Source organism: Frieseomelitta varia, unplaced genomic scaffold, assembly GCF_011392965.1.
Source record: "Frieseomelitta varia isolate USP_RPSP 00005682 unplaced genomic scaffold, Fvar_1.2 scaffold_791, whole genome shotgun sequence".
In the NCBI taxonomy this organism is placed as follows: domain Eukaryota; kingdom Metazoa; phylum Arthropoda; class Insecta; order Hymenoptera; family Apidae; genus Frieseomelitta; species Frieseomelitta varia.
In genome coordinates this window covers 82252-100697 of record NW_025110580.1, presented here as the reverse complement: position 1 = coordinate 100697, position 18446 = coordinate 82252, and the positions used below count along the sequence as shown (strand labels likewise).

At 42.7% G+C, this 18446-nt stretch overlaps 1 protein-coding gene across 5 annotated transcripts in view; it reads right to left on the bottom strand.

Annotated features, from left to right (window-relative positions):
- LOC122535993 (transcription factor SPT20 homolog) overlaps positions 1-18184 on the bottom strand; it is a 224753-nt gene extending 206569 nt beyond the window's left edge. For 2 of the 5 annotated variants that reach the window (XM_043667980.1, XM_043667982.1), the window contains exons 1-2: positions 17427-18184; positions 17208-17336 (exon numbers count right to left, since the gene is read on the bottom strand). In XM_043667980.1, the coding sequence (XP_043523915.1) occupies positions 17208-17243 (36 nt within the window). In that variant the 5' untranslated portion in view covers positions 17244-17336; positions 17427-18184. Of the gene's footprint in view, positions 1-17207; positions 17339-17426 lie in introns of those variants that run through there. The other 3 variants (XM_043667981.1, XM_043667976.1, XM_043667991.1) reach the window with 3 other exon arrangements.
- Between the last annotated feature and the right edge of the window lie 262 nt (positions 18185-18446).

The following is an 18446-nucleotide window of genomic DNA, read 5'->3' as shown; positions in this document are numbered from 1 at the left end:
CTTTTCTCTTTTCTTTCATTTTTTGTTTTATTTTTTAAACGATGCACGAAGCGACTTAAACAAACGAATGACCACGTCGTTCCATTAACATGGTAAGAGCGAACATAGGGGACGACGACACCATGGCGATAAAGCGCTTGTACAGACAAAAGAGGAAGGTTTTGTTTACGCAACGCTTTATCGTTAGGGGGTTCGTCGGATTTTCTTGTCGTTCCTGCCAGTTCTTCTAATAGCGATTTTGGTTTATTTTGGTTAACAAATTAAAACGTTCTCTTTCTTCGCGTTCTATCCTTAAAAAAAAAAGGTTACCCTGCCTTCGTTCCCACCAACTGGATAAATATTTATGCAAGTTTATCGGGTGGAGGGGACGGAAAGTCGTTTAGGAAAATTATAAATTTCCGCAAAGAGAGAGCGAGTAAGTGTGAGAAAGAGAGAGCAGCCGAGAGATAGAAACCGAGGTAAGATTATCGTCTTCCACGATTGTTCGCTTCAGAAATGAAACCGTGTCTGTTTGTCTGTTTGTCGTAGCAATTAGCGTCGTCACCTCGTAGATTGGAAGGATCACGTCGTTGCTCGGCTCGGCGTCACGCTCCGCCACAAGCGGCGAATTACAATTACCTAAAACACACAACGAGCAAACGCTGGCAAGCAACAACGACTCGAGTCAACGAATATCTCCGTTCGTAGAGATCCGAGACGTTGTACGAGCAACGATTCGTGAAAAAAAAATTTTTCTTCTTCGGAAAATACGAAGCTAGAAATATTGCAAAAAAATACGATCTATCAATTTTAAGCATCTCTGTGGGTGAAATCGGCTGAGAGGTTGAGGAACGTTACGAATAAATTGACAAGAACACCGCCAGCCTCGTAATAAGATGACTATCGTTATAACGATCGGACACTCAGCCTATTATTAATTGACACTTCAACGACAAAGTCCTATTCCGCTTCGATATATTCCCTGTTACCAAGTAGCCCCGATAAGTGCTGATCGATATCGCAGTCTCGAATGTGCACAGCTCCAATGTCTTTACTCGTTCGCATTACAAGAAACGAGTTTTTTCGTTCGAGCGGCGAAAATGTTCATTTTCATTCGTTTTTATTTATATTCTTCGTCGCACGATGGAGGAGAAAATTTTGAAAATCAAGTATGGTCGCAGTTTTCATCACACAATGTGGTGTGCATATCTCGCTCGAGATATTTTTTCACGAGCTTTCTTCAAGAAACGGCCAAGACCGCGGTAACGAGTGAAGTTTTTCATCGTTACTCCCATGAAAAAAGATTCGACCGGGGAAATAAATACAAATTGTCGGATTACCGAGACTTTTCACACTGATATGGGACCCCATGCCCTTCACTCGACAACGTACTCCATTTCCCGAATACTCCGCATAACTTACGACAAGCCGCTTCATGAAACCCAAACGCGTAACGGAATGTTTCCTCGGATGATGATAATAATAATAATAGGAAAAAATATCCGAGACAAAAGGTCTAATTACCACGTGAAATTTCAAGGAAAATATTTGCGAATATATCCGAATGTCTCTGAACTGAAACACGAGATACGCCGGTTAATGCGTTCCACCATTAATGAAGTGGTCGTTTAATGGATGTTTTTGTCGTGAAATCCCCCGGGGCGGATCCGGATTTTGTTTTGCGGCGAAAGGCGTTAAAAGTTTCGGAAATATTGCAGCCGTTCGTAAAAAAAGGAGTAACAGAAGAAACGAGACTTCGTTCCAACTTTTATAACGGCGAAATAAAAAGTGTGAGGCATAGTCGGATTTGCATGTTCCACCATTCGGATGTTATTGTTACGCGGTCACCTCCGTCCATAGATTCCATGAAATTCGCGTAAAATCGTGATTTTTATGCTCATTGGGGAAAGAGCCTCGTAAACAGTTCTATATCTTACTTCTGAGGAATTTAAACATCGATCACACACACAGTCGATTCTCTGACTCAATAGTTCTCTGTTGTCAATCAATCCCACGTTATACACAATTATTTAAATTTCCGTTTAACTCGACGAATACGAGACAGTCATAATCTACGAGAATCTACATACCTCTATAGAATGTTAATCGTCATCTTAGCCATTCTCCCTTTTCGACGTCTTTGCAGATGAATTGATAACGATGAAAGACCTCGACCGGAATAAATCTTTGACAATCCTATTTTTTAAAGAAACGGATACACTTCGTTGATATTTCACGTTCGAACGGAAAGTCTCGTACATGAGAGTGGAATTGGGAAAAATATCGGATGACTCAACCGGTGACTCGATTCGTGGTTCAAGTTTGTCGGATTTTTGAAACGTTCGAGGCATGGCTGGCGTTCGAAGAGCGGGGCATGTTAATTAAATAGCCGGAAAGAGTTTACCAATAACGTGCGGGGGCGTGTGACACGCGGTCTCGGGGGGAAAAAAAAAGTCACCAGGGTTTTCCGACGTTCGGAAATGTGCGGCTCTCGCTATGGCCACGGACTTTCGATCTTTACTTTAATTAAATATTTTCCGCGCGTCAGACCGTCGCTGGTTACCTTCGAACGATCCGTTGCAAGACGAGCCGCAACTCTGCCACGGGCTACCGCGGTATTTTTTATTCAAATTTTTGTCTTTCTATATATCGCGAATCAGAAAAAAAGAGAAAAGAAGAAGAGCACATTTTCGATATCACGTGATAAACCGGCTAATAACGAGTACGAAAACTCGTACGAAGACTGTTCGCGGCACGGGAATAAAGTAGAGAAACGATTTAACACGGTATAGAGGTTAGAAGGAGGCATAAGATAGAAAAAAAGAAGAGACGGAAGAGTCGGTATGACAACGCTGCTAAAAATGTACATCTTAATAGATTAATTAATATAATCTCCGAGAGGGTCGTCTCTCGGTAGACGAACAACTTCGTTCCAGTATGGAAAATGAATATTGTTGAGGTTAATTATAATTGGGAGAAGACCTTGGGCAAATATTTCAACTGACGAGTTAAAGAACGAACCTGGCGAAAGTAAAGGAGCAGAGGAGAGACAGGAAGGCAGGAAGTGCTATTTTCTTTGTTTCGAAACCAGGGATTTTTCATCGTCTGGCAACGTTGAAGAACGTTGGCTCGTTGAATCTAGCTCAAGAGTAATCGGCTTCCTTTTTTTTTTTTTCCTTTCGTCGTTCCATCAATTAGCGTAATAATATTTTTTACGCACTTTACACATTCGTTACCCGTGAAAGACGCGCGATACACCGATACCTGGGGACGTTGGACACGATAATTAAAGCAATTTCGCCATTCCTCGTCGCCACCCTATATTGTGTTTCCATTAATTTTTCCATTATTTTAAGTTACCGCGTATACTTCATTATGCGCAGAAGGAATTTCAGATTATTACATCAAAGTAAAGAGGGGGGCAGAGAGGATTTTCTGAAAACTTTGACTAAACTCCACTGTCGCCTTCTTCTCAAACTTGCCGCGCCGCAATGCCCCGATATTAAATGTGGATGAATATTTATGAATAATAATTGTATTTATACAATGTGTCGAGACGCACACCCGGCCAGCCAAGCAGACGCTCTAATTAAATTCATGCTAATAAGTGTACACACCGACGGGAGAAAGAAGTAATCTTTCGTTCCGATATTCGTTCGAGACGAATTGAAATCGAAGAGTACGTAACCATGTAACTCTTCTCGGTTCGTTCATTGAAACGAAACGAAAAAAAGAAAAGGAGAAATTATGGTGTTGCAAAAACACGAGGCGTGCAGACTGAAGTTGAGACGACGCGTAAGTTATTTATACAAGCTCGAGACGCCACCCTCGTTCATGACAGTTAATTATACGTCTCCGAGGATGCCATCAAGCACTCTTTTCGAAAGTCGTTCCGCTCGCTTTAACGCTCGAGAACAAAAGGGACGCGTTATTAGTTTCCCAACGATTTTCCATCTACTCTAACGCATCTAAACGCGTTTGTCGATTAAGAGAATCTTATTGCTCAACATCGAACATACACGGCAGAGCCGGTTTTCGAGCGAATGCAAATGACGAAGTGGAACAACGGGGCGGCAGCAACGAACGCGAATCTGTTTTCGTATGCACAAAGGACTCGAGTCGGCAAAGGTTTTGCCGACCATACGTGCGACAACCAACCTCAATTGCTTCAACCCCTTCTAAGTTTCATTATCTTCGCTGTCTGAGGAGCTTCTTCTATTACATTTCGCGCTGCTAATAATTACACGGCCCGGCCGCGCTGTCGACGTTATCCAACGGCGGGGGCAAAAAGAAAAAAGAAAAAATAAGAAGAAAAAAAAGAAAAAAGAAGCGCAATTAGCAACTCCCCTTTATTTTTCATTTTCAGCGTTTATTAAATAAAAAAGGAAGAAAGAGGGAGAAGAAAGGAAAGAAGAAGCGAAACGGTCGTACAACGGACACGACGGATGACGGAAAGAAGAAACAATAAGCTTCCAACCAGACAATTATCGGAACCCTTTCGTGCAGAATCATTTCCAACTTCTATCGAGTAGAGACCCACGGATCGCTGGGAATAATTCGAACTTTCATCAACAAAGAATCCAATCAGCGGAGACAAATGTTCGAGTGGTATGGCAAAAATTAAAAAGGATAAAGAGGAAGACTCGTGAAAACTTCGGCAGGTACTCGAGGCCAAATTGACACCTACGATCCGACAGAAGAGGAGGAAGTGCCGTTGAGGTAAATTGAGGGCTCGATGGGAGGACGGTCGAGGGTGGAGTATCAGCGGCCTTCTTCGAGGGGTTGGCGAGGGTTCCGTAAGCAGAAGGGAGGAAGAGAAAAAGGAAGGAAAAGGAAGGAAAAGGAAAGGTGGGGAAGAGGAGGAAAAAAGAAGAAGAAGCAGAGGAGAAAGGAAGGTGGAGGCCCATTACCGGTGAGCGTGTGTCTCGAAACCGCCTAAAGCGGATCTAAAAGAGGGTAAAAAAGAAGCGACGCTCGCATGTCTCATTGCAATCTGCAAATATTGAGAATGTTTTCCGGCATTGCGGGAATCCCGGGGAGGGACGGAGAGAGAGAGAGAGAGAGAGAGAGAGAGAGAGAGAGAGAGAGAACGCTAGTGCTCCACGCTTCCAACCAATTGCGATTATCTGACAGAGATACCACCGGGTGGATCCATCGTTTCGCTCGTATAATCCGACTTGACTACTACGTTTATACGTATAGCGCAGCACGCGGAATTAGGTGTTCTCGTGTCCCGTGATACATCGAACGAAAAAGATTAGCTAATGGCATTTCTATCGGTCGGCTGTTCTTCTATCCTTCTCTATCCTCCCGTTATCGGAACTACACAGTTTTCGATCCGTTTCGAGCCGTTTATACCTTGATTTTCAGTCTAAAATCTCGTTCTCCTCCGAGCATACACGCGAGGTAAACTTTCAATAACCTAACCCTCCGTCAATGAAGATTGTAAAGCGATAACTTGACAAAGCGAACGACAAAGATACGTAATGGAACAAAAGTCATGTTAAACCCTCCCACCGACGTTTCGTACCCTTCCGAGTGATCCCGCTACGTCGTCATTACGGTATCGGCTATGTCCGTTGGTAAAGAAGAACAATTAAAATATGACAATCGTTAGATTTAATTATCGGGACAAAGGGCAGCGGGTAACCCTCCGATTGTCTGGCCAAGACTGCTGCGCGCAGCTGAAAACTTGAAAGACATTTAAAAGCGCGGCTAAAGGGACGGAAGGGTGGCGCCTTCTCACGCCTGATTTCGTCGTCATCCGTACTGAAGCCTCCCTCTCTCTCCCACCCTTGTTCTCTCTCTCTCTCTCTCTCTCTCTCTCTCTCTCATCGCCAAGATATTATTAAGTACAGGGCATAACAATCAAAGAACGAATCTTCCGAATCATTTATAACAGGCGTTATGGTAATAACAATTATCGCAACGGCCTCTCGTCCTCATCCACTCCCGACTCTCGTGGAAGATTCTTCTCGAGAACTTCTTATCCCTTGAAAAACATCGAGTCGACAGAAAAAAAAAAAAAAGGAAGAGGGAAAGAAGAAAAAGGAGGAATATTTATGACGCCGTCATTATGTCTTCGTCTCGTTCTTTTGCTACACAATCGACCAATTTCGTCGCAATACGTGGATAGAAATAGGTCGTGTTACCACGATACTACAATTACTTTAGCAAGGACCAGCTGTGTCATTCTCACAGAAACGAGCTAATATTTTCAATTAAAAATACGACTCGCAATTGTTAAAACTGCGCGACATGTCTGTAAGAAGAAGGAGCAAAAATACTAATACCGTGACACTTGTTACTTGCGAATTGCATTGAGAGATAAAATACAAAGGTGTGAATAAAGTCAATTTGAATGTGTCTCAATTTGACTTTCTCGACGAAAGTCAAAGTGTACGCTCCTCGCATTTAAATATAAAATAGACTAAGAAGGGCCTGCATAGTACGTGTTACTACGATCAATCGGGGATTTTCATTATTTAAGACGGAGATTAACAACGGAATGAATAATAATATTAAACGATTGTTTTAATTTTCTCCAACATCGAAGCGAGATTTACGACGAGTACACTTTTCATGGCGCTCTTCAAACTTCTACTCCCTTACATTTACCGTTCTTCTCCAACAGTATGGGAGTATGTTTTACTGCTGGAGAAACTTTCTACCCTTATAAAGGAATTTTATACGAAACAGGTTTACTTCGTTAAAAAAAAGAAAGAGAAAGAGAGAACAAAAGAAGAGAAACGTCTTTTGATTTTTAACGTGTTGCTCGTAACGAGTATCTGTGCGGCAAATAATTGTCTCTGTGCGTAAAATTAAAATATTTAAAGCGAAACAGGGGGAGTGCATCGTGGAAAACTAGTTTCTAGAAAGCCGAGCGAAATTACGCGATTTAAGTTCGTCGTGGTGGCAACCGCGTGAAAGACGGAAACACCAGTCTTCCGGCAATGTGAACAAGACGTGGCCAATGTTATTTTCCAGCGTCACACCAGGTTAATCATCCCCCAAAGTTACGGAAACGACATGACTGACGAGCAAACAGGAACGACGAAGATTGTCGTCGCACTTGCGCGCAAGTTTCTCCCGCGGTCGAGCGTTGAAGCGCGACAAAACACGCTTAAAAAAACTTTTTAAATTTAACCCCATCCACGGCCAACTTTCCACAGAAGAGCGTGGAAAAAATGCGGATGTAGTATACACGAGGTGACGAACGCGTCGTAACAACTCTCGTAAAGAAAGTCTGTTCAGAGACTGGGCAAGATTTCACACCGAATTGATTTCGCCGCAGTTTCTGCACGCTGCCGCTTTATATAGATCTTTTTATTTCAGTTGTAGACGTTTATTCACGTTTCGCGATCTACTTGTGCAAAATCGTTTCGACAAATTCGCTCAGTAGAATCTAATCCCGAATGATTATTTTATACCCAAGAGCTAATTTTACGTGATGTTCTAAAAATTGAGTAATTTTTCAAGCGACTTGCCGCTTGTGCGAACGATTGTGCAGGCAGATTTATAAAGGCACACGCGAACACAGCACGCGCGGCTAGGGCGATACAAAAGATTGAACAAAGTTCTGTCGCCGTTTTGTTTCGTGAATCGCGGAGAAAGTAATAGCAGAAGGATCATTGAAAGTTGCAGAAAACGGCGTAAACGCAAAACGGTTACGTCTGGGAGGGTGGTGGGGTTGTACGGGAGGGACAATGACTAGCGCGAGAAGAGGGAAGGGAGGTTTGCCGCGATTCGGAGTTTTGCCTCGATTTGTATCGAAAAGGGAGACGGCGACGTGAAGTTTTCCAATTAAACGCGGATTATATCGCTTTGTCTCGGTATTGAAAATACATCGATACGGACCGGTGGCGGCCAGTCCTATACCTGTACAGAGGGGGCGAACCCTCGGCAACCGATCTCTCGCACATAATCGTCCAGGCACGAGTTGAATCTTTCTCTCCGACCAGAATCATCGAAACTTCGGTCAACAACGACTCGGCGATATCTCGATGTATCACGAAGCAGACGAGAAGCGGGATTACCCCTGGCCTTTCCCCCCTTTTTTTTCCTTCCACCTCGTTTTCCCTTCGGCGATTGTTTAAACCGTCTGCCGGCTGCCGCCTAGCCCGCTCCGATTCCACGTGGAGCACGATTGTACGCGAAAGAGAATGTGAAAATTTCAAGCAGGCTTGCACACTTGTACACACCATCCGCGATACGCCATGTTTGCCCAAGTTCAACCAAAACGGCCTACGCTCTGTCAACCCTGAATCCGATTAAACATTATCCAACCCCTCCCGCCTCAATTCAAGAAATTTTCAATCTTTCTTCACGATTTATCATACGACAACCGATATCGACCGCTACGTACGTACCGCTGTGGTACACACACGTACGGAGATACACAGAGACACACAGGAGAGAACCGCGCGTGCACACGTTACGTAATTTATAAAAGAAGCAGGGGGAAAAAAAGGAGGAGAATCGTTGGAAATTTTTGCTACACGATACACCGCGTTTCGTTTCGTCGGGAACGAGAAACAGCGGAGATACGATGCGATTTGAATTCGATATAGGAGTACAAGACTCCTATGGCTCGGCTAGTGATCTGTAAATACATCGACTGGATTGGATTGGCCCCTATCAACCTAACTCCCTGTCTACCAGGAACTTTCGTACTTTTCCAAACTCGCTCCCTTGGAAAAAAGCTCTCGGTTCTCGTGTAATAGCCACTCGCCCAACTGCGCGCGACGAGCTTCGCAACGAGTTTCCGTTTCCACGTTTCCCGTTGCCCGAGCCCGGTCAACCACCATCCGAGGGAAAATATTAATCAATCGCGGCCGCTAAGGCAAATCATCTCGAGAGGGCTATTTAATTTTTACGAACAGGATATCGGCCACGACAACGGCCAGCAACTTTTAACAACCCCTCGTCTCGCTTACTCCACCTCTCGTTTTCTTCGCCTCTTTCTCTCTCGTACGAAGATTAACGACCTCGCCGAGGATGCGATCGCGCGGAAGTAAAAACGAGCCGTATGCAGGCACGCGTATGAACACTATCGATTCGAGAAATTATGGCAGTGGGTCAAAGTGGGGTGCAAACGATGCCGGGGGCGGAAAGAGCAGCAGCATCATCGGGCATACTCAGACAGGGTGAAGCGTTAGAGGGTGGACTTTTTGTTCGAAAAAGGATGAAACGATCCTCTTTAAGAATCGTTCGTAGGCAAATAAAACGCTTTAACAGGCCCCGGTACGATCTAATAATACGTTTTCAAACGCACGAAAATATTCGAGTTGCCTGGCAACGTACAGAAAAAAGAAAAAAAAAAAAAAGAAAGAAAGAAAGAAAGAAGGAAAAAATAAAGCAGAAGAAATGGGAGAGGAAGAGAAAGATGGAGAGAGAGAGAGAGAGAAAGAGAGAGAAAAAAAAGAAGAAACCCAAACGCAACAGAGACGAGAACGGAAAAATGGCTCCCCTTTTATGCTTTCGATTTCCAAGCTGTACGGGAACACCCTCCAATAGCAAGCGGGCAAGCAGGCAGGCAGGCAGGCAAAAGATATTAAAACAATCGGGCGTTGTAGGCACCTCCCGCCCCCTCCACTTCGGTTCCCTTTAAAATTTGCAAATACACGAGTGAAGTGCGAATTTATTCGTCGGTCTGTAACCGCGCGCGCGGCCTTCTCTTCGCGCGGCTCAAACTCGGTTCAACGCCGCGAAAATGGAAAAACCGGTTTTCCTTCTCTCCCGGAGAGGAGAGCAACTACCGCGTGCCGCGAGAGGGATTAGCATAGCCCCCTCATTAAAATACAAACACAATTCCATCGGCCCGTACAGCCGCCCACCCCATCTACACCCACCAATCTCAAATACCAACCCGTTTCTACAGTCGGTTCAACGTCCCTTTCTCTTTCACTATCTTCACCCTCTCTCCTACTCTCTCGCTCTCATCCGCCGCTTTCCTTACTCCGCCTCCTCCTCGTAGTATTGCCTCAAAGAACTTTTAATCCATATTCGTTAAGTCTCCCGTAGCAACTTTGACATTCACGCTGGCTTATTATTTTGTCGGAGGGGTAAAAGACAATAGCGCGGAGGCGCTGGTAAATCGAGATTTTTCCCGTTTCGATTCTGAAAATAGAATTGGGAAGCCACGTGAATTAACAGAGAGGGAAAGAGAGAGAGAGAGAGAGAGAGAGAGAGAGAGAGAGAGAGAAAGAGAGAGAGAAAGGAAAGATACGTGAAAAGGGTTGGGTGGAAAGAAAAAAAAAAAGAAAAAAAGGAAAGGAAAAAAGAACAAGTCGCCTAAGAGCAAAAGACGATGAAAACGACGTTTCTTTCGCATGGTCGATCGGCACATGCAAATGCTCTCTACCGTCGCGCTACCCTTAAACTTACTGCGGTATTTCCCGTCCAATTCGGTCCCATTGTTTTTACTTTCGCGGTGTTCCCACATCTGATTTTTACGAAGGGTGCATCGTACATGACGGTGGAGCTTCGCTAATAAAAGCTCTCTGAATGGTAAAACCGTAACATATCTCGAAACGATGAAAAGCAACAAACACGAAACTTTTTCCATCGGGAAAACGACCAAACGAAGTCCGTACTTTTAGAATAATCACAAAATATTTCGCGGGATGAGATTCGAAGAGTGAAAAAACTTATATTCTAAAAACGTGGTGAAAACGCGGTCTCGCTGCTTGGTCGGAGAAAAACACGAGAAAAAATAGTGGTTTGCAACGTCAGCAATTAGGGAAACTGGATGGACAGCAGATCGACGGTCTCTAGGGATGGTTAAACCTTATTGACCAGAAAAAGAAAAGTAGCCGTAAACAACCCTCCTAAATACCCCCGGCCTCTTACTGGCCTATAGTCGTCAGTTTAACCATTGCTGTAACGACCCTCGCTTGTTTACTGATCGGGGATACCCTTACGTGATTGAAGCATCTACCACGCGGCAACCGAACAAATCTACTCGCCGACTACCCCTTCTTGATTTACGTCGAAAGAAACACCTGAACTTTTCTCTTTCTCTCTCTCTCTCTCTATCTCTCGATCTCTATCTATCTATCTGTATCTCTCTTTCTCCTTCCGCCACGATTCCACCGAGGATTAAGATGGAATTTTTTATACCAGAGGGAAAATACCAGAACGAATCTCGACGAGGTAGTCTTGACGAAAAGAAAATCGCGTGAATGAACGCGCGGTAAAGGCAAACGTATATCATGCTTGATACGCGAGAATTTCGTGTACTCCGTAAATACCGACGGATCTACCTTGGAAATTGTTAAAAGGTACACCCCCCAGCCAAAGGTTGGAATATTTTCAAAGCAAACAAACCGGTTACCAGTACTAATCGTAGGAGAAGCTTATGCCGAGCACGTGGCACTTCTTTGAAGAGCTTTAGATGAGTGTAGGCCTTGCCAAATACAGAATCCGTTTGACCGTCAAACGTACAGAGCAGAAAGCTTTTATCCTTTCCACCCTCGGACTCATCCTGCCGCCTAGAGGAGCCTCTTCAACCCTTTCGAATCTTTGTCCCGGAAAAGGGAAATATTTACAAATATTTCGCGCAACTATATACGCCGGTTTACACCGCATACGCTTCTCTATCGCCTCTCAAGAGAGCTGGCACGCTGCGTTTTTACATTCTTCTTCTGTTGTCTTTTCGTTCCCCAAACTTTCTCTCTGCGTTCGTGTTTCAACGTGTGTCGAAATGAAATTTTTACAACCGTTTTTTGCCACATATATTACGTTGATATTTTTAACTATGAAATTCCAACTTTTTCTTTCGACTGTCGACGTTTTCAGTCGATCGAACGACACGTAACGAATGGCCGTGTGTACGTTAAAAGCAACGATCACTAAAGAAATAAGGAGGGGAAAAGGGAGGCCTAACACGATTTCAGTTCTTTATCGATCTTTTTATGGAGCGTTCAGCACGTTGATACATATGCAGACTCGATATCTTTGGTAGTTATTCTTTCCTGGCTTACCAGAGAGAACGATAAGGAAAAACCCGCCAGTAATTTAAACCTAAAGGAAACCGCCGATAAAGCTTTGATTAAAGCCTTCGTTAAACGTTTTCGAGCATTTTCAATCGCGATGTATCGCGCCAAAGTATTTCAATTCGGGATTTACATATTTTTCGCGAACGATTCTTCGAAGTAAATCTAAATCTCGATTAGCGTGGGAGACCGGAATAGACAGGGGGATGATGAGAACTCATCCTTGAAGGGCAGAAGGGTGTGGCTAACGGCCGAGTAAATGAAGGGTCACATTACGAGTTAATGTTCAGCTGTTACTACGTTTGTGTGACTCGCCTAATTGTTCGACCCTAGAGATTTCGAAGTAACGTTTGTTTCGCACACGGAACACGAACGTACAATAATTTTTAAAAAGAAAAAGAAGACCAGGTCCAGTCTTTCAAACTTCACAAAGCGATTCTTTCACAAATCTCGCTTTCCTTTGGTACAGATGATTAAATCTTTCACGCGCCCGAAAGCTTCGCGAACAATTTGTTTCTACCGACTTCGACGAGGAAGAAGAAGAATCAACGCTCTGAAAATTCTGAGAAAAGGAAAACAAAGACTCGAAGGTTACTGAAAAGGAGGAGAAGATCGAGAAGAACGAAGGAAAGGTTTAGTCGGTGGAACTCGCGTGTCGATACAGAGAAAGAAAAAAGAAATAGAAAAAAAAAGAAGAAAAAGAAGAAGATGTAGCGTAGGTAGGACTGTCGGGACAGGAAGCTAAAGAGGGCGGTTAACAGGAGCTTCGGGGCAATAAGCGACTCTACAAGCTTTGGGAGGCGACGAGAGATGACCGCACAGGAAAAGCCGCACTGGTCAGCAGAAACAGCTCGCAAAAACACGGTCGGCCAGCCTCTTCTCTGCCCCACAGCAGCCAGCAACCCCAGGGAAAGCTCCACCGACCACCCACACCTAAACCCTACTCCCACCATTTCCCTTGCTAGTGGCTCTTCCCCTCCTCCTCGTTCTTCGTCGTTTCCTCGCTCCTTTCCGCGCCAGCTACCGCCACACGTTAAGGGTTGCTTAGGTAGTTGGTACGGGGGGTAGTAGAGAGAAGAGAACCAAGTGGAGGAGTTGGAGGGGTTTGCTCGGTGGCAAGATTACGGCGAAGTTGCGCTCATTTAAATAATGCGCACAATAAAGTATGCAATGGCTAAGAGTAGCGGGGGTTGGCCTCGGTTCCGTTAGCGCTCGATGTTCCTGTTTCAGGGTAGAAGGGATGGCGCTCCCGGGTGCAGTCACGTACTCTTGAACGAACAACTGGGAATCCGGGCATACGTACACGCACAAACGCGTTTGAACGCTGAAGTTCTCGCATTCTCGATTTTGGATTTGGAATAGAATGCCATCTGCAGAGAATAAAATATCGCGAATCCTTTTAACTGGAATTCTTACAAAAATAAACTGGGAATGTCAACGTTTTTTGAAAGACAACAAAATCAATAGGCACACACGTAGTTTGGAAACGATTCTTTCGTGAAATTTGCATACAAGTCGCAAACACGCGTAAGACTACTTTCACGTCTAGCAAAACTCCTATCGCGTATATATCAGAGGGGTGAGTCGAAGCGTTCCGCCCCAAAGGTTTTGCCGATCGATTGCGATTCCCAAGGTCATCTAAGTTTTCCGACCATGGACATTGCGTGGAATGACCTGTTTCGATAGGTTACAGGGATTCTGGAATAAATCCCTTCTAGTCGAGGCAAAAGTTTCTTTTTTTCCACGGTAATCTTGCATCTCCGACACCCTAAACTCGCCTTTCTTTTCTTTCTCTCCCTGCCCTCGTATCCCGAAATACGATCGTTCGTCAGGATGAAATCGAGTATGCTAAAAATGATTTTACGCGCTGATTCTTTTCGGAACATTCGCCTTGTGATTCTCCGACTTTAAATACAAAATCTGAATGGTTCGACTTGTCGTATCAACGTAAAAAATGTAAGAAAAGAAATTGCAAAATATTCCTTTAGTTTACGAAAAGATCATAAATTTGCACTTATTTCGCTACAAGAATAACAATCGATTCTCCTTGAAAATGACGGAGAAAAAAAAGCGGGAGATATGTCAAAAATGAGAATAGTAAATAATATATTCGAGTAACAGGGGGTGCTCTCTATTCACTATGTACTGTAGCCATTCCATCGGAGTGTCTTATGAGAATAAAGAGGGAGGCGTGAGGATGAATGTAATGAAAAACTGGGGCTGCTTAAATAAAATAAAGCTTGTCGGCATATTATTGGCGGGAGGGTTGCACTTTATCTTCCTTCCATTCTATCCTCCTTCTTCCACCCTCGTGTTTCATTTTCTCAGTTTATTCTTCATCCAAGAAGAAGAAGTCTTTCATTTGCTCGATAACGTTATATTTCGCCAGTGGAGTTTTAACGATGCAAATACTACCGGGCTGTTTCATAAACGTCACATTTTTATCCCAACCGCTCAATTATGTAACAAGAAGAAATGTACACTGGAGCATTGCCAGCTAAACGTACACGATCCAGTTTGCCGCGGCCATGTTAAAAGATAACTACTCCGATGTTAGGCGTTGAAACTTTTAAGCGACATTATTCGTGAACGTAAATACCACGAACACTAATCGCGGCGCAACATCGCCAAAAGACATGAATTTATCTGTTACCGTGTCACCGTCCACGATGACATAATTGAAACTTTCACTTCACCCCCTTCGTTATATAACGCTTTCTCCCTGTTTCTCTGTATCCCTAACAGACTAACGCGACAAAAATGACAAATAGCACGGCCGCGCTCTAATTTGCGTATCCACTAATCTCTGCCTCTCCTCGTGTCTTCGGCTCTAATTCCACGTTGATTCGCTACCCTACAGGAAGACGACGATGAGATTCGAATCCCCTGTAACTTTTTTCATCGCAACCACTCCGTTTCTCGGAGATAGATAAGCGAAGATATATAATTTTCCCTCTTTTAATTGAATTCTACGGTCGAAACAGTATCTTGAGTTTAACAGCAGAAGAACTGAGAACAGATCCTAATGCTGTAGGTATATATGTATACATATATATATACCAGACGACATCAGCCAAGTAGCTGTTTCACTTTCGAAGCGCAATTAACGATATTAATCTAATTGGGTATCAATTAAACTCGAATCAGAATGTCGTTTCATCTGTACTTCATCCTAATGAAGGATGTAACAGCACCGCCCCATAAACATTTCGAAATTGTGCAGGTGCTGTCCTTGATTTATGACAAGCAATTAGAATCTGACTGCCTTATTTGCCGTCGTTGCCACTAAGAAGTGCCGCCAGCATGTGAATACGACGCATCCTAATCTATGCTCGAAACCCTAATTTTGAACGGTCGCCAGATGTTATACGACGAGGAAAGGAAATCTAAAATATAAATACGCTCCTTGGAACTGTGTCGGATTCGTTTAAATAAGATATTCGAAACGAATTTTCGATACACGCTGGCCAAATAATTGATTCGCGCATAATTACAAGTAAAGCAGATACCTTGCAATTAGTAATCAATGGACAACGAAACGACTGTCTGCTTTCAACGATAAATAATGAAAGTACGCGCGGAATTAATAATGTAAATCGTGTAATGAGACTATACTGTAAACTGATTATAGAATCCAAGGGTGAAGTCGATGTCAGAAGGAGACAAATGAAGAGAGATGGTTTGCGGAAACTGGAAATGCAATATTCCGTGAGACCCGTCACCAAAGGGATCGTAAAATAAATAGATATATACGCGATTAGAGTTCTTTAGCTAATTCGGAAACTTCGTCGCTATTAATTAAAGATAGTTACGGTGGTTGCCAAGGGACACTTTCAATTCATTTTCATTCCGTATTGCGACACGTGCCGATGAAGAAAGTAAAAATATAAGAACGCCAGTGAAATGTTTAGAGATACGTATAAATTATTCTCTACACAGAAAAAAAAAAGAAGAAGAAGAATTGACTGATTGAAAAACTGAAATTCCACCGGCGTCGTTGCAAGCCGTGCTTGGAAGAAACGAAGAATGCTAAGCTAATTCTGTCGATCCACCCCTTTGCTCTCGAGCAATATTCAACGAAAAGAAAAAAAAAAAAAAAAAAAAACAGTGTGCTTCGATAAATTCATCTCTGCGGAACAAGTGATTGTTTTCCCAATGAGCCTGATAAGGACAGAGGCGGAAATGAGTAAAAGGGGGAAATAACCCGACGAAATGGCACTCCGAGAATGGCAGAAGGAGTAAGAGAAGGAGGTGGAGACGACGGAGTATAGGAGGACTTGGGGGAGAGATGGCCTGGCGTTCATCGGACATTTATCCAATTAACCGATTCGAGTTGAGTAACCAGGGGTCAGGAGATCGTTCGGATACCTATATAGACGATGCGCACGCTTTGGCGCTCGAGTTGTACCAATAATAGATACGCGTCCGTATAGAAAACGAGGAAACTCCGGTTACGTAATGTCGAATGTTGATCTGTTATGTTTAATTACGGAAACTGAAATTGACGGGTCGGTATGTGGAGGATAGAAAAGGAAGAATCGTTAGATCGGAAAGAGGACGGAGGGTGGGAGATCGGTGCTAGATGCTTGTTCGTAAAGTCACCCCTTTCTCTGCGTGGGGTTAGCTGCGAAAAGGGGTTCGGGAACGGAGGAGAACTACTGAGGCGCTTGGGCACTGTCGAACGAAATGGCCAGCAATATTGTCGTCGTGGTTCGGGGGATTTGCGTGGGGCAGATCGAGGAAGAGCAAGGGAAAGGGCTCCGAGTGACATGGGAAATTAATTATACGCTCCTGAAAATCCTGACCTCCGTCTGAACGCTAAAACAGATCATTGCCTATCTACGTGTACCTTTTTCTACGCAAACGTGTCCGTTCAATCATACGGTTTGTTTTTAACCCTGAATTTTTATAAATATTGTTAGTCAATAGATAAAATTATAAGAATTGATTAAATTTCGTCGTCAAATTAAATATCATGCCAATTGCCTTAATATGCTATAAACTGAAAAAAAAATGGTGTTGAAATTAGGTAAAATTGAACAAATATGTTTAAAAAAGTATTGTAGCAAATACTTTTGCTTGTGACATGTGATATAACGGAATAAATTTGTGAAATTATAATAAATGAAATATTAAAGGAATTTTAATATATCAGTGAATTTGTTCATTCCGCAAAATGTACAAATGTATCGATGTCGTGAGAAATAGAAATAAAGATAGACTCAGACTCACGGAAGAGCAATCCTGAGAGTACATCCGGGGATCCATTATCCAGATCTTGGAATTAAACTGTCCGAAACGGCCGCAAGATTTGTGTTTGCACTTTTGTGTAGAATTTTTTTCACTCTATGCTTGAGTTATCTACGACAAGAGATGGCAAATAAATATTAAATTTTCTATTAGAAATCCATGATAGAATAAAAACGAATAAAAATTAGAAAATTATAGTACCTTCTGCTAGTTGCCATCAAGTTTATGGGTCGTTGACATATGTATGTACCACAAGACTACAGAAATAAAAAACGATTTATTCTGAAATATATTGGCTTTTATATATCGTTATGGAACATACACGTGGGGAACGATGTCGTAGTACCTTCTATCTATCTCCTGTTTCTATCTCCTTTCTCATACTTTACCACCCTATCCTGTATACACTTGGAATATTTATTTTTATTACAATATATGCATACTGCTGAGTCAACAGTTTCTTTTTTCTGAAGCATAAATCGAATCTAAGTCGACTCTGACTGTAACATTTTTTCATTTTCAATTCTATCCTGTAGCAGAGTTTAAACGGATTTTACTAATAGACTTTGTAGTACTAAAAATGTGAAATGATACTTCCATTTGGAAAAACTTATTCGAATTCACGGTACATTGCTTTAATATTTTCAAGAAGACGTAGCTTGCAAAGTTAGCGGCTACTAGCGAGTCCACTAAATCTTGTACCCTGAACCACCTACCCGTACCATCGCTAAACTCACCCCTAGCTGCCTAGCCATTCTTATTCCCTCGTTACTTGCAGCTTCGCTCGAGGCGGCTCTCTCCTTATTATATCGTCTTTCCACGCCATAAAATCGGAAAAGAATTTCGCTCCCCAAGACAATAGAAACTAATAAATTTGATTACTGATTACACTTGCGAATTCTTTTAGATTAAAAACTGATCGTAAAAAGAAAATTGCAATTATAGCGGGATTTTTGTTCAAAATTGATGTGAACATATTTTAAATTTTAATTCTCCCACAATTTTCTAAACTACAAGTCGGAACTACTATCGGAATAATGACATGGTATTTTTAATAATCTAATCCTTAATGGGAAAACTAATGTACCTCATTTTACAACTCTGCAAACATTTATATTAACAAACTAATTTATACTATAAGGTATATAGAAAGTAAAGAAATTACTTAATATTATCTCCATGTTGTGACTTGTGCAATATTTGCTTTAAAATGCAATATAT